Genomic DNA, 22,112 nt, shown 5'->3' on the forward strand with positions numbered 1-22,112 from the left:
GGTCATACTGATATCACCATGTAATGCGTTACTTGAAACCTTACAACTTTTGTTTGAAATATTTTTGTCTGCCGCGCTCAGTTTTTGAGATATTCGGCTGAAACGGGTGATCTGCGACACCCTGTATATACATATATATATATAATAAATTAAAATAAATTGTTTCACTGCACAATATATAGACCATTTAATATTAATTATATTGAACATATTTAGACCAGGAGACGTCATGTGAACACCACAATTGATAACATTGAAAATGTATTAGAAACTAAAATTTTTATATTACTTAATTTATCTTACTGAACATAATTTTAGAATTAATATGATTTTTACGACTAATTGTAAAATCACATTAAACCCAACATTTTATTCAAATAATTTTCAATTAGAAACATTCTTTTACTTATATAACAATAAGTAAAAGTTATCCGAATTATATTGTGTTCGATGTCATTTTAAACGCAAGAATTTCATTAATCCCTTTTAATCAAAAAAGATCAAACAAAATATAAAAGCTTTAGTTTTTATTTTATGGCAATTTAAAGTCATATATTATTATAAATAACGAAAAAATTCCCGATGCCGCAGATTCCGAAATTTCTTACACGAGACTTCATTTATAATATTCACGAATATATGTCAAAAAATAAAATGCATTTTTTATTCATTTGAAAGTAATTTTAATAGAATAATGAGAATTTTGCGATTAAAATAATACCAAACACGATATAAATCGCATAAATTTAATTAAATATATAATTATAATGAAATATTTATTATCAGAATAATTAAAAATTACCCGATTTACGTCATGTTTGATATCATTTTAATCGCCAAAATCTCATTAATTCATTAAAATTACTTTCAAACCGATAAAATTAAAAATAAAAGTTTCAATTTTTATTTTATAAGATGTTTACATTTTCGTGAATTGCGAATGGATAGAGGAAGCGAAGAAACCGATTGTAAGAGACTTCGGAACTCTTTGATGATAGGTCATCTCGCTCGCTCTCTACTCATGGTCTTACTTTCTTTGTCACACTTGACAATCGTGATAGATAGCTCGGAAAGATAAGCGGACCCAAGAATCGAGAGCGAGCGAAACAGTAACAAGAACGAGCGAGACAATAATAGGAGCGAGCGAGACAGTAATAGGAGCGAGCGAGACAGTAATAGGTGCGAGCGAGAGGAAAATAATAGCGCGCAAGAAAAATCCGATTCTCGAGCTCGAGTCTCGTTGCTCGTGCTATTTCTATCTCGTTCGCTCTTATTGTTATTTTACTTGTCCTTCTCGCTTCCTCACGTAACTTTCGCATTGCTTTTATACATACATACGTACATACATACGTATATACCACACACACACACACACACACACACACACACACACACGCGCGCGCGCGCGCGCGCGCGTGTGTATATATATACATATATATATATATATATATATATATATATATATATATATATATATATATATATATATACATCTTTATTATTTAGAACTTTTATTCTTAAGAAATGTGTAGGATCTATATTGAAAATAATATCAAACTTTCTCTCTCTTTAAATATATAAATTATTTATTAATAGTCTGGTAAAAAATATCTTATTTTCAAGTATAGTCATATTATGAATAAATTTCTATATATTGTATATAGCTATTTTTAGTATAAATCTCGATATATATATATATATATATATATATATGGAGAAAGAGAGACCACAAATCTTATTTACATTAAAGATGTATACATAACTTGTCTTGCATTCATATTTTTGCAGTCATATTGCCGGCACTTTGTGCATATAGCACGGAACAGAACCACAAATCGTGGACATAGCATGTTACCCTTTGAAAAGTTTCATGGACATGGCTATGTAGTTCAATGTCCACGTTTTATGGACATAGAGGCGCTTCAAATACGGGTTCCACCTAAATCAGGGGCATGGCCGCTCTCAGGCTTCTCTCTGGTCCATGCCTCCGATTTAGGTGGAACCCGTATTTGAAGTAGGGATGGGCGATCTTGAATCGATCTTTTGAAGAATCGATTCTTTTATATCCGATTCTCGATTTTTTAGATCGATCTTACATCTTCGATTAATCCAATGAATCGATTCTTAAAATTAGAGATCGATCCTAAAAAATAAAAGTATAAAATTCATATTACGCCTTGATTTTTCGTATATGTGTGCATAGCATTTATACAAATTTATTTGAAAGGAAATTTAGTTTTTACTTTAAAGCCGGGTCTACAATAGGTAATTTAAGCTCTAAGCCTTAAGAAATTGACCAATCACAGTCAAATATGAAGAGAATACTTGAAAGAATACTCGAATGTGATTGGTCAATTTCTTAAGACTTAAGGCTTAAGTTATCTATTGTAGACCTGGCCTTAATCCACAATTTTTCTTTATATGATGTAAGGAATTGTAAAAAATTAACCAATCGCAGTTGAATGTGAGAAGAATAATTTTGTTTTTATACAAAAATGTGCTATTATTAGAAATAATGTTGTATTGTTATCTCAAAAATATTTAATATTTTGTAAAATTAAATAAAGAGATCGATTTCTGATAGATCGATTCTTTAACAGTCGATTTTTTGGCGAATCGATTTTTAAGTCTCCGATCTAGATCGATCCAAAAAATCGATTCTTTTGGAAAAATCGCCCATCCCTAATTTGAAGCGCCTCTATGTCCACAAAAAGTGGGTCTTGAATTACTAGCCATTCCATAAGGGCCATCACACACGAAATTGCATAGCTATATATGCATAGAATAAGATCATATGGACCAATGAGCATCGAGTATTAAGTCGCCATATTAACTTACATAACATAATACTCGATGCTCATTGATCCATATATCTTATGTTATGCATATGCAGCTATGCAATTTCGTGTGTGATGGCCTTAAAACTTCTCAAAGGGTAACATGCTATGTCTACGATAAGTGGTTCTGTTCCGTGCTATGTGCACAAAGTGCCGTTGTTAAGATTGTCTTTCAGTCTTCTCTCTGAACATAACCTTGAATAGGAACCTTGAATAGATCAAATTTAAAGGTTGCCTAGACTGTTTTTTTCTATGAAGACTACGCATGCGCGTTATAAGTCGTTGGCGCGGGAAGACGAGATTGAATGGCACGAAAATAATTCGGTAAGTATTTAATGTAAAGACTTTACCTCTGAATCTCTCAAAACTTGCATATCATGTATATTTGAAGGTAAACAAAGTGAATTAATCTTTCGATGTAACTTAATTTTCCTGTAAATTTACTAATATGTTTGAATCATAATGCTTGGCATTGCATCGAGGTCATTCGATGAATTTGTCGTATGTTGTTCGAGATCGTTCGATATATATATTATGTATTTTTTTTCTTTATATTCTTAAGATAAACTTCTTGCAAGCAACATTTCTTCTCGCAAACTAAATTTCTCGGTAATTTTATTAATCTGCTTGACACACAATGTGGAATAGAATAAATATACCTTTGCAATAAATAAATTGCATTTGCAAATAAGTGATATTGGAAAAGCTAACAAAATATTGCCACAAATCGTCAAAAATATCGAGAAAAATATATATTGAAATATTTGAAAATACTGAAAAAATACCAGATATTCGTATCATGCATAAACACAATATATTGCATCGATAATGTAAACTCGATAAATTTGTCAAGAAAACTTCGCGCGATCATAGTTTTGCAAGTATTAATAAAATTACTGAAAAATTTAATCTTTGTAATTGTTTATAAATAAGTATATGTAGCATCGAAAACTGAGAAAAATATTGCTCAATATTCTCCTCATATGCATAGACAGTACATATGTGAATTTCAATAATTTAATATTCATCCATTTCAAGAATATATATGTGAATTTCAATAATATTCATCCATTTTAAATATCTTGCAAATTATATACAAATTTTATTTTTTCTAAATTATAATAAATGTAGCTTATATATTTGAAATATAGAAACATTTATTTGTACTTATATTTGAGATTATTATCAATATAGTACATCAAGATATATTTGGATTTTTGTGTCATTGTGTTATTCAGAATCAGATGCTAATCTTTTCAAATTTGCATCAGAGAAATTATAGTAATGCCACTGTTCTTTAGATGTCATATCACTAGCTCCATATCTTTTATAAAACTCCTGTGCCGGGTTCCAGTTGAGAACCAAGAAATCCAACTTGCTACAATTATTCTCAACTGCTTCCTGCAAAGATTTTATAATCAGACACATGTTGCATATTTAATTATAAGTTTGAAGTTAAACATACTTTTGCGACAGCTTTCAGAAGCTTGATGCCAACGTGTTTCTCTCGAAACTCTGGTGTCACGTAAATATCCTCTAGAAACATAACTTTACCACGCCATGTAGAATAGACATGATAAAAGATAGTATAACCAATGACCTTTTCATTAGATGTTGCCACATTACAGAGAAATAATTGTCCATCGAAGCCATCTCTTTCTAAAGCTAAATATTTTTTTTCGTGATGTATCATCATTTGTAGGCAATTTGTAATATAATACAGAAATATGCATAAATCTTACTTTTGTAGTCAATTTTTGGCCCATCAGGCATCTTCTCATAATCTGCTAATTCCTGCAAAATAATCATTTTTACATTATCCCAAGATATTTATTATTCGTTATCAATAAAATTTACCTGTATGAGCATCATGATGGCTTTACAATCTTCACGTCTAGCTCTCCGTACAGTTATTTCAGTCATTATTGATATTTGCGATTAACGTGGATTTTAGCTACAAAATTATCGCAGCGACTATTTCGAAATATTCCAAAAATATGCTGAAAATATAATATAATACATAAATCTAAACACAAATCCTTCTAACACGAATTATCACTTATATATCTTTCGCATATTTACTTGTGAAAGATTAAATATCATGACATGTGTAAATTTATTCTTATCGCTCTTATCGTTTTTATAAATGTAACGATTGCATTTATCAATGATTGATTATGTTGGAATTTATTTTCTGGTTATTTCCGTGAGTGCATTCCTGCTGAATAAATCGATTCTCAGAGGGCTCTCAACCGCAGCTTACATTTCCGCTGCCGTCCCCGCGTTTTGTATGTGCCGGCTGTTTCCTGTTTCAAGCATCAAAACAAACTTGAGATTTTTATGTTACAGTGATTGTTCTTGACACCTTTAAATCGGCTTATACTACGTTTAAATAACTAAGCAACATGAGTCGCAGGAAAAGAGCAAAGGTATGTGTTTCATTTTCTCCGAATTAAGAAATCTCTCCTTAAGAATCAAGCGCGATAATGTTTTATATATTTGTGGTTACATACGTTGACATCAATTATAACAATAAGACTGCGATGTTATCGCTTTGATTCACGTTTTGTTCTTTTATTACATGATAATGAATCGGATAAATAAATTTTCGTTAGAATATTTTATGATTAGGTCAGATATTGAAATTTTGTTTACTAAAAAGTGAGGCTATATTTTGATTGGAAACATGTAGAGTAATATGTTTATGATACTTTATATAGCTGTTATTTATCATTCAACCGTTATTCAATCATTATTTATTTAAATCTTTTCTTTAAAGAAAAGTTTTCTGCTTATATGAAATTTTTATAGTACCTTTTATATTTGTACGCAGCTACTGTATATATTTTATATGAGAAAATATGTCCAATTATAGGTGGAGTATAGAGAAATGGAGGAAAAATATAATCAGTTAGAAGATGAAAATGCCTCGGATACATCAGAGAAATCTAAAACTGGTCTTGTAACACCAGAGAAGAAAGTTTCCGCAGAGGTGAAAAAAGAATCCGAACCTATAATACCTGCACCTGTAGCTTCTGCTTCAAAAAGTGAAGTCAAAGAGGAAGATGATCAAGACAGTGATCATGAAGATCCACACGGTATTTTATGAACTAACTATCTAAACTTGTTAATGTTATTGCAAAGATTAATTTTATATTTATATGTTTAATTTTATGTTTATATAGTGAAAGAATTATTGCATGGATTGGAAGGTGCAGCCTTTCAAAGCCGCCTACCATTTGACAAATTGACATCTACCGAAGCTGCATGTTTCCCTGATGTTTCTGGTGGACCACCACAAACACAAAAAGTATTCTTACATATTAGGAATAGACTTGTAAGTATGTGAATTATAAATTATGAAATTATATTGTTCTTTTTTAATATAATTATTACATTTCAGTTGCAAATATGGCTGGAAAATCCCAAACAACAATTAATCATCGAAAATGCATTACCACAAATTGAGCCACCTTACAATAGTGATACTGTGCTCACTCGTAGGATTCACGCCTTTTTAGAACGCCATGGATTTATAAATTTTGGAGTCTTTAAACGTCTTAAGGTAATAAATATATATATAACTCTTGCATTATTATTTTGAAGATATTGTCATGTATTTATTTTATTTTAATATCATATATTAGATATATTAATATTGCAGTTTTACCATATTATATATATATAGACATTATTATTATATTATCAAACAAAAACAAAACGATTAACAAAAATTAATAATTTGTATTTATTTGTTGCAGCCGTTACCCACTAAAAAATTAGGGAAAGTCATTGTAATTGGTGCTGGTATTGCTGGATTGGCAGCAGCTCAGCAGATGCAACAGTTTGGTTTAGAAGTAATTGTTTTGGAAGCTAGAGTAAGTTCTTTATATATATAAATTCTATTTTAACTTTATATATAAATTAATTTTTACTAAACTATTAATTTATTTATTAATTTCCGTTTAGGATCGTGTTGGTGGACGAATCGCCACATTTCGTAAATCAAATTATATTGCGGATTTGGGGGCTATGGTAGTCACCGGTTTAGGTGGAAATCCTGTAACGACTCTTAGTAAACAAATTAATATGGAACTCCATAAAATTCGACAAAAGTGTCCATTATATGAAAGCGATGGTCAAACGGTATGTATATTTAAAATATTTTATTAAAATAATATATACATCTCTTTTTTGCTATTATATATTATAAAATATAAGCAGTTGTTATTATACTCGTTATTATAATTTTTAACAATTATAAAATTAAATATTGCTTTCTATTACATATTAATATGTTTACTTAAATATTGTATATTAATCATATGTCAAAGTTTAAATGGAATATGTATTTTTTACAGGTTCCAAAAGATAAAGATGAAATGGTCGAAAGGGAGTTTAACAGATTACTGGAAGCCACTTCTTATCTTTCACATCAACTAGATTTTAATTATGTAAATAGTGGATCTGGAGGTCAAGGTAGTAATACACGTCCAGTATCTTTGGGTCAAGCATTAGAGTGGGTAATACGTTTACAAGAACAAGGTGTAAAGCAACGTCAAGTAGCTCACTTGCGTTCTGTACTCTCATTGCAAGGACGATTAGTTACTAATCAGCACAGAGTATGTACAATTAAAAACTATTTTTTAAATTAAATATTTTTAATGTGATATACATGAAATGATATAATTATATAAATATATGAAATGTTTGTGAAATTATATGATTAAACTATTTTCTAGATGATTTCCATCATGGACCGTTTAGTCGAATTGAATAAACAATACAAAGAAATGACGGAGAGTAAATTACAAACTCGAGATATAACGCAAGAATTCGTACTCCGATCTAAATTACGTGATCTTCATAATGCTTGTAAGGTATATAATTTAATGCATTTTTAATAACAAAGTTATAAATAGTGATATATAATAAGTAATAATATATTTATTTATTTTGTGTATTTCTCAGGAGTGGGATCAGCTATCAGATCAACAGAGAGAAATCGAGGCAAAGTTACAAGAATTGGAGGCATCACCACCCAGGTAAATCTATTATATTCTACATATTTTGAATTTACTTTGAATGATTTATAATTTGTGAAAAAATTTATTTATTAATTTATATATATATTGCATATAATGCAGGAAATATTTTAAAAATTAAAATACAAAATACATAAATATATAAGAATAATGTACACATTATATACTTATATAAAATTATAAATAAATTCCTGTTATATATTCTGTCACAAATTATAAATTATCAAAAATAATGGACAAATTATGTATGTATATATATTGATATATCTTTCTTTATACACAGTGACGTCTATTTATCATCTAAGGATAGGCAGATACTGGATTGGCACTTTGCAAATTTGGAGTTTGCCAACGCAACATCTTTGTCAAACTTGAGCCTGAAGCATTGGGACCAAGACGACGATTTCGAATTCACCGGAAGTCATCTAACTGGTGAGTTTACATATTGCTTATATAAATCGCGTATCAATTTTCAAAGAATTGCGATACTTGAAAATTCACAAATTAGAAGATACGTATGAATACATTATTTTTTTTGTCATACGTTTCCTTGTAACAAGTAATTTACGAAGAATTAAACACATATACAAATCGTAACATATGCAGCTACACAAATATCTATGTACGGTATCTCTCAAACTGGAAAAGATTTTAATGAATTAATTGCCAAGTATTTGCGGAACATTTAATTAAAACAGTATCAGGATCGAAACATATATTAATCTTGCAAAGTCGGATTTACCAGATATAATCATGTTTGCTAAAACACACGCACACAATTGCCCTGTGTTCTTTGGAAATTGCTGAGGCCAAGAGGAGATGGCGCAGATAATGAGTGAATTATTCGCGAGTTGCATCTCCTTTATAGGCATTTGACTCGCTCCTCTCGCGCGTCTCCCTGTAGTTGACTTTATCAACCTTATTGAAAGCCGATAGCATGAGATTCCGTGTAGATAGTCGCCGTATTCCCCCCGACCTATCGAGTACCAGAGTTCTCATTATGTGAAATTATGCTATGATCATAGCCCGTAAACTCTTACGAGCTTACTAAAGCGGCGACGGAAAAGCCATGCGGTTAAAAATATTTTACGATCGTCGATAAACGAGTATTTTTGCGGTTTGTATCGGCAAATAAATTGTATTGCCAAGTATTTTAATTTTATGAGACATGTTTATCAAGACTTGCGCGCACAAATATATGTTCTTTATATCGCTAGATATATGGTATTAATAAAAAATTCTATGTTTTATCGTGTGTCTTAATGTATATACACGTTGTAAAAGTCATTAAAAATCAAAATTTGATCTAAACGCGCGCGTGTAGTTTTCGCTTAAAATAATCAACCGCAAAATATTTCCTATTTTAAAAATATTATATTAATTTTTCGTATGAAAGAAATATTTTTTTCTACATAATTTTCTTTTGGATCTTTTTAAAAAAAAACATGCGATCGCGTAATCTTACGCAGAACGTTTCGTGTCACTTGCCAATCCCGTTTTCGCGCGTGAGTGCTAAGGGAACATTAACGTAATACATTTACGATGGAAACTACTATCTCCTTAACGATCCTTTTGCCGATACTCGATGCGCAATCAAAACTAGCCGATATCGTTCGGACTGCAATGCGGTTTAACTGTACTTGCTACCATCATTGCAAGCTCGACGATTGCGCGAATGGAAATTGCTTCGAGTGTACCGGTCCAAAGTCGTTTTGTCGGTTATCGAAATGGAACATACGCGCGAGAAGAGAGATCTGCTCGGATCGAATCGAACCCGGAACTCGGACGTACGGTAAACGGATGCGGTTTGCCGTGAAACGAGAGGACGCGCGCGCGAAAGACGCTCTCATTTCGAGAATACGCGAGAATCGAGGGGGAGTGTTCGAGATCGCGAACGATGGCCCCCCGAAAGAAGGGGTTCCAGAGAGAGGGTGGTGCGCCCATCGTGAACGAGCGTGCATCGATGATCATGATGGTCTCCGCTGCACCAGGTCCCCCGCGATTAATGAGATGTAAACAATTTAACACTAAATTAAGCACGACAATAGGCTCTCTCTTTTTTTCCTCCCTCTTTCCCGATCGAAGCCAGCCCCTTCGTCGGGGCTTCCAACGAGCACCGACTCACCCGATATATAATCGGGATTGTCTCTCGGCGGCGCGCTCTTTACGGACCATCGGTTCCTTCTCGGTTTCAAACGAGGCCCGCCGATGGGTCGCTCGCGATTTTATCGGGAAACGCACCGAAAGTAAAACAATACTTTACGGGACGTTTCTCTCGCTCCGCGTCTTTTTACTGTTTCACCCTCCACGCTCCGGTTTATCATCTGGTGCCTTATCTAAGAGCACCCGTTCTTAGAACACTTGGTACGATATATGGGAAATATCAGTAGCATTAATTTTTCTTTTCGAAATTTCCTTGATAAGATATGAAATATTCAAGTATTTTAAAATTACATGCCATCTTTTGCAATTTAATACTGATAAGTTTATGATTACAGATTGTAAAATTGTCAAGAATTTATTACAATCTTTTGGAAGTTTTTTTTAAAACAACTACGCTGTGTTGGAGATATATTGTCATACTTGCGACATTGATACAATTGGATGAATTAATTTTTTCCTGATGTAAACGTAATGATATTTCATGCATTTTGAGATGAGCGTATCTGTGCGAAAAGTCGAGGGAGAAAAAGTGAAGCGCGTAAGGTAGTTGCCCTCGTGCTCGGAGGAAAAACATAGCGACGTGATCGCAAGTCTCTATATTTTATACTCCGACTCTCGTAACTTGTTCCTCAGTCCACGCACGTTTACGCTCTGAGACTGAATACTGCGAGACGTGCCGTTGCACGCTCTTTCTTCCCGCGCTTTATGCGGTTATTGATCCGACCTATGCAGTCGGGACTGTTCCCGGGGAATATTCGGTATCGAAATTTATGGATGTATCTCGGTGACAACGCGATCGTCACGGTCATCCCGACATCCGCCAGTCTTGTTCGATCAGCAATATAACGGAGATTTACCGAGCTTCCTTCCCTGGCGATGAGATCAGTCGGTCGTCATCAGGATATTTTCGGGATTCGCCAATTTTCCATCCGAAGAAGATGTGAACATCCTGACAACACACTGGATGTTTGCGGAATTTTCGCCAAAAATACAAAACTCATCCCGCGAATCTGAAGGCAATTTTTCCGAGATTTCTTATTTTATATAACTTTTAAATTTATAACGCATTACTCCAAGTTTCAATTTAACGTTCTGTGATAATAGAGCTCGCTCGAGATCGATTTTTAAAGATTTAATCATTGCACAAATTATTATATATATAATTTCAATATATCAAGTAATCATGACGGATCGAAAAATCCACAACGAGGGGCACGTTCGCAAAGTTCGAAGTGGCGATATTCGCGAAACACCCCATATAGCTCGTCGCCAACTCGAGCCCTGTTGTACGGCGGATTCACGAGAAAAAGATGAGAGGGAAAAAGAGGAGGGAAGGGGGCATTTACGACGTATCGAAGACTTCTATACGCCGTTCGTTGACTCCGATCGTCGCATTCCACGCCGTTCGTGGTGTGTCGCTACCAAAATTATATTGTCGTAAAGTTGACTTCACCCTCCCCCATCTCCCTGCCCCGTCCACCATCCGTATCCTCCTTCTCTTCCTCAGTGTTGTTTCGGGGGGAGGGAAGAGGGGGATGACATTCGCGCGAGCGCATGAGCATCCGGCACAAGGATGTCCTTCGCAGGATCCTCCGATTGTCCCGCTCGCCCCCTCTTCCTCCCTCGCGTGCGTAATGCCTGCGATATATTGCACGCGCGTCGTTAACGCGTGCATATTTTTAAATTAATCGGGATCGAGATACGATAAAGGAGATTATTCGGCGATGACGCTCCCTCCCAAGGCGCGAACTTCGGGGACTCGCTCCCCCTCCTCTCTCCTTCCCTTTTCGTTACGACGATCGCGCTAATTGACGGGAGGATAACCGGATGTGCTTTTATCGGAGCTCGAAGCGATTCCGCGACACTCCGCGATAAGGAGGGAAAAAAGGTGGAGATAAAAGAAATGGAACAAGGAAGGAGGAAAGGAAGAATTTATTGCGAAACGTGCCACGTGTTACGCACGGTTGATCTCCGATTTGCATCTTTCTTATTTTTGAGAAAAAAGATATTTTAAAATATTTATATTATTTGTACTCTTTATGCATGATTGGACAAGTGCCATATGATATTTTTTTATACAAGGAGACAGGATAATATGCGATTCTCGTCACAACAGAATGCGTTATTGACGGTTAACAGATGCATTCTGCAACATCAAGCTGTAACAATGTCGTAATCTGCGCCCGTAATCGAGCTCTATAATCGAGCTTTCAACGCACCGGTTATTGTTTCCGCCGTCTTTGTCTTCCCTTGACAGAGTCGTGTTACCGATTGCGTGATACCGTCAACTCGGTCAAGACATCGCCGGGTGGATGTACCGGAAGCGTGAGACGCGTTCGCCGATTAATGAACGGGTTAAAATCGCGCTTCTTGAGAGCAAGAAGGAGAGGGGGGAGGGAGGGAGGGGAGGCAGCCTCGCCGGCCGGATACTCATCCTGCATGATGATTTGATACTATGTCGTTGTTCTTCCTTTTTCGACGTCAATACCGCACACTTTCGTTCATTGCTCCTCGGCAGCAGCAACAGCAGCCAGCAACGCTGCATTGCACAAACGGTCTTTGTTGAGCCGGAGCGCGAGGTATGACAATGCAACCGCCATCGGTTGAACATCGAAATTTCTTCCGAGTCTCCTCGTGATAGGACCATTGTGCAGAAAGGTTGATATTAACCGGGCAAGCCGGCGCGCCGCGCTCTCGAGAGACTCTCATTATGTATGCGCCATCGAAATTGCATCGTTACGATCTTGAATATGCATTCTCCCCCTTCTCCCTCCTCCCTAAATATTCGCCCCGGTCCGCGTCGTGGCACGACGTCGGACAGTTTTTTTTCTTTTTTTTTTCTTTTTCGCAAGCGAATGCGCTCCAGAGTAGCAGTATTGCCGATGCTAAAGTCGGGCTTCTTGACATTCCAATCGGATCGGATTTGTCCGACATCGGCAAAAATCCCGATGGCTACTCGAGGCAAAATACAACTTTGGTACGTAGTCCGCGAATTCGCGATCTTCTCCCGCGTTCGTTAAAATTGCAAGAATTATAATACGACACATACAGTATATGCAACGGTGGCATTACGTGAAATTTAATCGTATGTATTTTCCTCTTGCCGATAGGATCAAGAAGTAATTGTACTTTCGCAATAAGATCGAAATATGTAACATCAGAGTTTAATTTAATCATCGTTTGAAGTTTTGTCCTGATTTAAAATGAATTTTTATTGAAACGTGTGTGTTATTAACATTTACAAAGAAGATGTAAATTTTTTTTCTTATAAAATTATTAAAGCAGAAACAAGTGTATTGTGCATCATGATTAATTCAATATTTATTTAATAGATTAATAGATTGGATAGATTAATTTATAGTACATTATTTACATACTGACTTTATATTGACTTTATATAAATTTTCTTATAGGATGGAAAGTAAGGAGCTATATTTAACTTTTTTAATTATTTCTATTTCTCTTACTATAAACAATTTTAACTCTTATTTATATAAATTTATTTTAAAAATTTATTATAAATATTATATCATTACATACTTATTATTCAAGCTTGGCAACATTATTAATTAAATTTATAGAGAACATTAATAATTAAACATTATTAATTAATAATTAAAAATAATTGAAAACAATTAAAATATTATATATATTAACAATATTATTAATGTTATATTTCAAGACGCGTGAAGTTAGTTACTCAACATTAGAAATAATTGATTTTTTTAATAATTCGATTGCACATTGCTTGCACAGGAATGCATTTTTTTTATTTTCGTTGCACACTTCTAGTAAAAAAGTTATTCAAAAAAAACTTTTGGCTAACTTCACATTAGTCCCCAATTTTTCCAAAAATGATTGTCAATTAATATAATCGATAAATCTTCATATGCACATTTATATATAGTTTGAATTTTCGTTTGCATGCCTCTAATAAAAAAGTTATTCAAAAAAAACTTTAATTTCATTGGCTATCAATTTGTACAGAAATAGTTTTCAATAACAGAATCGATAGATTTCCGTTTGCAATCGAATCATGAAAAAACCAATTATTTCTAATATTGAGGGGGCTAACTTTACGCGTCTCATATTTTAGATTTATTCGAATCTTGATCCATTTTAATCGATAATTCATTTCCCGCGAAATTACTATTTTTATAAGGAATACTTAATGATTAAAAATTGTTATACATAAAAAAAATAAAAATTAAAAAAAAAAAATTTCAAAATCACGCGATGAATTTTGCAGATTATTATCATTAGAATCGTGTTCCAGTCTATTTAGCTTGCGAAAGTATTCAACATACCGACATGTCTATAGGAATATTAATACAACCTGTTCCGCCAATTTTGAGCCTATCAAAAATTATGTCCTTGTCGCGTGGACTCGGACATAGCGGTGTTTTCATAGAGTTTCGTAAAACGATGAGACGATGACGCGAGGGGGACGGGCGAAGGGAATCACGGAATCTCTCCCCGGTGGAGGACGAAAACGAAACGTAGGCAGCTTAACATTAGCCGAGAACCGAGAACTGGATGGCGAACGAGCGGGAGGGCGGGTAGCGGGGGTGATAAGGGGCCGAGCGGTAATTTACGAGGTATCGAAGACCTTGTACACTCTCCTACCCGCCAACGAGCCGGCCTCGCCCCGCGGAATCCAGTCTTGGCCTTAACGCACCGATACCTTTCCCATGACCACTTTCGGTGCCTATCCGTGCACTGTACATACATATACGTATGTACATCCACAAACCATCTCTACTACTTCTACACACACATACGTATCAGTCTTTACCATTTACAGTGCCCCTCGTGTCGGCAACGCAGTAGGATACCTTGTTTGATATAGTCTATCTGGGGGTACAGTCCATCGCATGATCCACGTAATTTCTCATCCCAACGGCTATCGCCCGTGAAGAAGCGTCAATGAAACGATTGCCTAGCACCAGACCTACCGTTTCTCGGAGACAAATGGTCCGGTGGCACATATCGGTATTAGGTCAGCCTAACTTATACATGCGTAATAGTAGTCGGCTCCTGTAGCGATATACAACATTGTTGTATAGACTGAGCTTTATCGTAATCGTTGATATATAACCTATCCGTTACATAATTCAACAAGAAAGAATAATTATCCTTGTTTTAATTCGATTTTGGCATCAGAGATGCTCCGTCACAATTTAATAAAGTTTGATGTCAAAAGAACATTAGCGTAATTTATCATGCTATAGTTACACAATGACGTTAGAAAAATTTCATCAATTTTAATCCGTATTCGATAATCTGAAAAATTTTTACATATGAATTTTAACAAATATGTGAAAAATTAATGTTAATATCTGCTAATATTGATTTTCGTTTTGAATTTTCAACGTTAAATTTCTATTTAATATCTTAGAAAATTTATAAGATTAAAAAACAATTGAAAAATATTTATTAGATTATTATCTATCGTCCTTAATAACTTAATTTATAATTTTTAATATAACTTTATTAGTAAAATACTTTAAAATAGCTTTTTTACTATTTTTATCTTAAATTTCTTAAAAATGATAAAGCATTTTAGATCCGGAATTATATTCAATATAAAAAAAGACTATGCAAAAACGTTTTTATTCTTTAACTTTGAAGAAAAGTTACTTTTTAAATTAAATATGTTTTCTTTTTCATTAAATGTGGAATAATTATGAAATCAAAACATTGATTAATGTCGACAATTTGCTACCAAATAATTCAAAGTTCCTTTAAGGAGTAATGTATATTGCCATTAGTTATATCTATTATTTCTGATGGAAGATTTTCACAACTCGGCGAGCATGACAGTACGCTATTCTTCATTTTAGCTTTATTTGCATACCAAACTCTCTCTCTCTTTCTTGTCTCTGCTCCGTAGTGTTGAAAATACGATGGTGAATAATTGCGGCAACACGCAACTGATCACTATTGCATACAGTAATGGTGATGGTAGTAGAGTAGTGCTGTGGAATATTTTATATATACAATATTGAAATTAAAGCGTACATCCTCCGCTGACGTTGACCAACTTTTATCGCTATTTTACATGTATCTATATCTCCGTGTTAATATTTCCAGTTCGTTACGAGCTGCTTGGACAGGTTAAATGCAAAGTGACGCGTTAGGAATTGGAGAGATACCGGTTTGCCCTTATCGTTAATTGTCCACTTTGCCGATTTGAGTTGCAACATTGTACACGCGCGCGTGTGTCCATCCCATTGAAATATTCAAGCTTCTAGTTGGATTGTAATTACGTCGTCTATGAGGCAATGTATCACGATATAGGCCGCGGCGGTAGATGGGCGAAGGCCTCTGGAGACTACGGCGGATTGGATGATATCGTAAAGCATTCCTAAGCCCGACTAATTGTTGATTTGGGATGCAAAATCATATATCCGTCGACAAATATTCAAGCCGCCGGGCAAACGGCAAGATAAATGTTTGATGAGAAACGGGAAAAATGCCGCACCGTTCTTAGGGAATTATCTTCGATGCTCGATAGAGCGATCTAGTAAAAGTAATAGGGTGAGATTGTCGAGATACCTCATTGCGATACCAGTAAGCAGCTTGAAAGCTTCTTTTCATTCTATTCCCTATTTTGGTTCGGATAACAGCAATTTTCCAACAATGAATTGTACATTTCAGAATTGCATGTTCCCAGGATCACGATAAAATTGCTTCGAGTTCATACTTGACTTACTTATCATTGAATATGAGATATGTATACGAAAAAGTGAGCGTAAAAAAATATTTTACGTAAATATTATCGAGTTGACATATTCTATGTTGCAGAAGAGTATAAGAAAAAAGAAAAATAATTTTTAAAATAGAATGATTTTACATAAATCAGAAATAAATATTTCAAATACACATTTCACGTTACGGGCTTTGAGCAATTAATTGAAATAATTCTTCCTCTCAATAAAATATACTATTAAATAACATAAAAATATACTATTAAATTATATAAATATTACATTGTACCATTTTTAATGAACTTGTCCTATTATTTTTGTTCGATTAAATTATGTTATTTATTTCGGTAAATTAGCATTCAATATAATGATTACATTTTTAATTATCTTCTTATTATTAGAATTAATAATATGGAAAATAAAATTATTTAAAATGATTAATACACACAAAAAAATGCAGGAATTACAAATATATTATTCCAGCTAGAGAGAGAGAGAGGAATTTCTAATATTAAATTTTTTAATATTATTATTTTAATATTTTATCACGGGTTTTGAAGCAAATATTTTCTATATTTGTACCTCTATTATTTTGACGCAAAAAATGGATTTGTAAATATAATATTTTATTTAAACGATATTATTTCTAAATGATTGTATACGATAGTTTTGTAAAGTGTGTGTATTATGTTGTAGCTCTTTTGTATCTTTACATTATAAAAGTAACTTTATTAATGAGCTGTCAGTAATTCTGTGACAGTGTTAATAATCGTGTTTCTCGCCGTAAATACCGCTTACGGAATTTTACGCTTATATACAATGCAAATAGTACATAATGTACTACGAAAACAGCGTAATCTTACTAAGGATCGCGAGATTTATTACCGTCCGCGTTTCAATGTATCTTAACCCGATGGAGAAGATAGACGAAATGATAAATAGCAAGTACCGTAACGAAAAAGGTGAGGTATCCACGTGTCGTATGTTACACGCGCAATTTTTCGAGACGCAAAGATCGGTTTCTTTCTTTTTTTTTTCTTTTTTTTTAAAGGTCAGATTAAATTTTCACGTACGCACACACACGTGTCTATTTAGGGATTGTGGTTAATCGGTTTTCACGCGGACTCGCCAATTCGTTAAAGGAGAGAGAGCGGATGCGTTCGCGAAGATAACAGTGCTATGGGAGAGACTACACGTCGCAAGGAAGGAAGGAAGGAAGAATGAAACCTAGGAAGAGGTTCTCTCTCTATCCCTTTTCATGCACCGCCGTCGTTTCCCGCAGGCGTACGGTGGATTTCCTTGACGCGTTAAGTCCCGGATAGATGTACTGTATAACATCGTAGAGAGTAACTTAAGGCCCACGAGGTTGTCGGGACGACGAATTATTTCCCTACGCGCTTTGTATAAACCGCCTCGCCAATCTGTCATCGGTTATACCCGCGTATGCGCCAGCGGCGGGAATATTTATGCGCGTGATCTTGGAGGCGCGATCTACGCGTGCGATATCCCGGGTTACGTGTAAATTATTCATCCGCGAATTCGATTCTCTCGATTACCGAGCGTGCCGTGTGTGCATCGTCGGCTTGTTAACCCCCTGATTGCGGGCCGCCTGGGATGTATCGCGCCCGTCACGTCTCTAATTCCCGATCGTTATTCAAATTGCCGTCGCATAGATTCTCTATATTATTATTAGCTGAGTTTTGTACCGTTTTCCGCTATCACTATTATTATCCGCACGATCGATTGTATCCGACCGACAGCGAGAACTGATATAATAACAACAACGAGTACCGAGGAATGAGAGGGTTCTTCTCTTATTCGCATGTTTGAAAAAAATTTCTCATTTTAATTGCGGGATTCTTTTGAAGTGTATTTAGAAAACATTGTCGTATAAGAGACATTAATTTATGATCAGTTTCCTGATAATAACACGTGTACACAGTAAAAAATAAAATGTTAATTATAACATTTTTTACATGTCCCAGAAAGTCCACTCTAAATTTTAAGTTAAAATAACTCATTCGTCCTATGTTACTTATTGACAAACTAAAAATGTTAAATAATTGACACAATACTTTATATTTATTTTTGTTATTGTGACTTTAAGTGTAATGTAAAAATAACATACAAATTAATTAAAAATTGCATGAAAAAATAGTTACAATAACTCGTAAGAAATGTTGAGGACATTAACATATAATAGTAATTATTTTAACTTGAATTATTTGTAATAGAAACATTTGATTTTAGTAAATTTGATTATTTTTGTATGTCAGAGCTCAAGATTATTTGAAGATTCACTTTAACTTTTCTTAGAATGTTAAACTGACTTTGAGACATGTTGATTGTTTAAAATGATTGTGTTAAAAATACTCAAAATAATATTCCATTTCTAAAAGACATGTACAAAGTGTTAAGTTATGAAGTTGACATAAATGTAACACATGAAAACGTTATAAAAATAATAGCATATAGGTTGTATGTTAATTTTACATGAAAGTACTAATCAAAACGTGGTAACACAAGAAAATTTTAACATATGGACGCACAATTTTTTACTGTGTAGACATGAAAAAAAAAACACATTGGTAGTCGTCGTTTATCCGAGTTGCAGTCCGACTGCAACGCGTCTATTTGCCACATCGATAGGCTAACGTACTCGAGAGAGTTTAGCGATAAAGACAATTTAATATCCTAGAGAAACACACGTACACATGCACACATACACATGCACGCGCGTATCAGCTGAGTCAATGCGAATTAAGGGAGTTTCTTGTCGGTTGCAGCCGTTTCAAGCGGCGGCCAACGTCGTAAACTTGAACCGATAATTTCGAACGGCAGAAATACAGTCGATACAGACGGAAGATTTCGTCCCAAGTCGAGAACCGCGTGTGCAACTCGAATTGGCACTAACGTAAATCGCAGATTAGCAGCGGATTTATTCGAATCGATTAAATATATGCTACCGAATTAATAACATATAAGCCAGACGTATGCATCATTAGAATCTTATTTTAATTATTAAAATTATTTTTAATTTCTAAAACAAGGTTACGTAAAATTAATAACAATTTAGAAAAATAACATCTACTAATAAAATAATTCATATATTGTAATTTGCTCTTGATTTCTTACTCTTTATCTTAAAAATATGATCAATTTTCTTAAAATTCTATTATCTGTAATATATAAATTTTTAAATTCATATAATTAAATATTCATATAATTAAATATTCATATAATTAAATTCATATAATTAAATATTCATATAATTAAATTCGATGAGCTAAAAGATAAAATATGTTAATGAGAATAATGATTATTTTATAGTGATAAACAAATATTTGTAAATAATCTCGTGTCCTTTTAGAAAGTGGAAAAACTACTGCTGTCGTCTATAACAGAGACATACATGTTCGTAGGAAAAAGATTGATTAGAAAGGCAAACACATTGCTCGAGATGTTCAATCATTACATGATATACATATCTATCTATCTCCCCGGATCTATCGGTAGCGGCGTAATCGCCGAATGATGGACTCGAGCTTCGTGTTTTCGGATAATAAGCTTACACACTGCGCGGCCCAGCCACACAACGATGATGCATTTTTCAAATTAATGCTCCGCAATCTCTCTCGACAATCGCTCGAAAAGGGGATTACGTGACGGGATGACCGAGAATGATTAAACGCGGTCCTACGTGACGGAGAGAAGAATGACGGTGACCATTATATGTTAATGCTCGGCCACACGCCATACAACGATTATGCAGTCTTTCAGCATGTCCTCCCCGCTCTCCCCTCTCCATGCGAGATGCGTTTACGAGAGAAAAAAAAAAGAAAGAAATCCTTCGGTGTATCGGAGGAGATGCGACTTTGCCTTTTCGACACGATACGCGTCTCTCACGCTTGGCAGGAATAATTTCCCTCTTCGGGCGCCGCCGTTTTGTAATGCTCGACTTGTCAGCAACGAGGCCCGCGATCGTTATGGAATGAAATGTGGTTCCTACTTAGGCGCTAACGAAGATAAATATTTCAATTGGCCGGTTAAATTATAAAATTCGCCCTTCTCATAATTAACATGCCCGCGGCATCTCGTTTAGATGAGTGTACGTATATTTTATAACGAAGAAAGAAAAAATCGAACAAATTCGAAACGCGTAAAGATAAGTATTAGTAATCATATCTCACACGTCGCATTTATTTGCAGTATTTAAAAAATTACATATATTGCCGGAGAAAGTAATTTATAAATATTTAATAATTTAAAATATTAATTAAATATTTAATAAATTAATAATAAATAAAAATTGCAAATTATTTCATTTTTAAAAAAAGTATTTAGTTCTTTTATTTATTAGGAATTTTTGGAAGAGTGAAAAATATTTTTACGAGAAATATTGCGAAACTTATCCTCTCTTTTATAAGACGGAATCGTTTGGTTGTAACGCGAGTTCGATGCGAAAATTATATAGATCGCTATAGCTTGCGACGATTTAGCAGATGGCGCGGACCGGATCGAGCCTTTTCGAATCACCACCTGGTTGCCAGGCGCCTCCAATCTGCCACCCCGGGCCCGTCGTAAAGTTCTGCCTTCCTCTCGACGGTCCGACGGTCATTAAACCGGCGATAGAAAAGTTTCGGACGTATATCGTTGGCGGTAATTAACGATCGGCTCGAGAGTATCTCCCGAACGTGAAACATTATCCGTTGAAAAAACCGATCTTTATCTCGGTGATGGATTTGAAGAACGGTGGCTTTTGAGGAGGCCCGGGAGCGCGCGACGCAAACGGAATCTCTCGGACAGTTGTCGCTTCAGTTTTACAGGCGAGCCGGATTTCGAGAGCCGATAGCCGAGGTGAAAGTATACGCTAAGTCAAAGGTACACGGTAACTTAAAGAGCGGACCAAATGTAGGATTCTAACTTTATAACACACCGGCGATATAACTTGGAAAGAGTGTTCGAGTATAAATTTTACTTGCAATTCTCTCTCTCCAAGTATATACAGGGTGTTTCTTAATAAGTGCGAAGAATTTTAGGAGATCATTCTTTGTCGAAAATTAAGGGGGGTTTTTCATATAAACATATACTTCTACACATCCCTCCCTGTGGAGTTACACTCCTCCAAAAATGGGGGTAAAAATTAGGTTTTTATTATAATTTTGTTCCAATTTTCCCAACATTTACTCTAATTTTATTTTTTATTTTAAAATTTAATTTCACGTAATTCGAAACCTATGCTAAACAGCATCATGCTGTGCACGATAACGTATTTTATTTTTTTTCTTGAAAACTACTGATTTTACGAAAAAAATAAAAGAAATAAAAAAGTTTCTAAATAAATCAAACTTTTTAAT

General features: G+C 34.4%; 2 protein-coding genes across 4 annotated transcripts in view; one reads left to right on the top strand and one right to left on the bottom strand.

Moving 5' to 3' along the window:
• The first annotated feature begins 3,060 nt into the window (after positions 1-3,060).
• Positions 3,061-22,112, top strand: part of Su(var)3-3 (lysine-specific histone demethylase Su(var)3-3) — a 107,694-nt gene continuing 88,642 nt past the window's right edge. Inside the window, exons 1-11 of one of the 3 annotated variants that reach the window (XM_083080654.1) lie at positions 3,061-3,161; positions 5,187-5,266; positions 5,713-5,935; positions 6,023-6,174; positions 6,241-6,402; positions 6,599-6,715; positions 6,807-6,983; positions 7,199-7,459; positions 7,580-7,717; positions 7,809-7,882; positions 8,166-8,314. In XM_083080654.1, coding sequence (XP_082936780.1) covers positions 5,243-5,266; positions 5,713-5,935; positions 6,023-6,174; positions 6,241-6,402; positions 6,599-6,715; positions 6,807-6,983; positions 7,199-7,459; positions 7,580-7,717; positions 7,809-7,882; positions 8,166-8,314 — 1,477 coding nt within the window. In that variant the 5' untranslated portion in view covers positions 3,061-3,161; positions 5,187-5,242. Of the gene's footprint in view, positions 3,162-3,213; positions 3,229-5,107; positions 5,126-5,186; positions 5,267-5,712; positions 5,936-6,022; positions 6,175-6,240; positions 6,403-6,598; positions 6,716-6,806; positions 6,984-7,198; positions 7,460-7,579; positions 7,718-7,808; positions 7,883-8,165; positions 8,315-22,112 lie in introns of those variants that run through there. The other 2 variants (XM_083080656.1, XM_083080655.1) reach the window with 2 other exon arrangements.
• On the bottom strand, positions 3,916-5,220 carry LOC145960926 (thialysine N-epsilon-acetyltransferase-like). Its single transcript, XM_083080659.1, has 5 exons — positions 4,920-5,220; positions 4,695-4,837; positions 4,580-4,631; positions 4,303-4,502; positions 3,916-4,238 (listed from the first exon to the last, which is right to left on the bottom strand). The coding sequence occupies exons 2-5, from the start codon at positions 4,758-4,760 to the stop codon at positions 4,068-4,070; spliced, it is 489 nt and encodes a 162-aa protein (XP_082936785.1). The 5' UTR covers positions 4,761-4,837; positions 4,920-5,220; the 3' UTR covers positions 3,916-4,067.

The sequence above is a fragment of the Camponotus vicinus genome, unplaced genomic scaffold (assembly GCF_025532165.1).
Source record: "Camponotus vicinus isolate PSW18456_S1 unplaced genomic scaffold, iyCamVici1.0 SCAF_10, whole genome shotgun sequence".
Classification (NCBI taxonomy): domain Eukaryota; kingdom Metazoa; phylum Arthropoda; class Insecta; order Hymenoptera; family Formicidae; genus Camponotus; species Camponotus vicinus.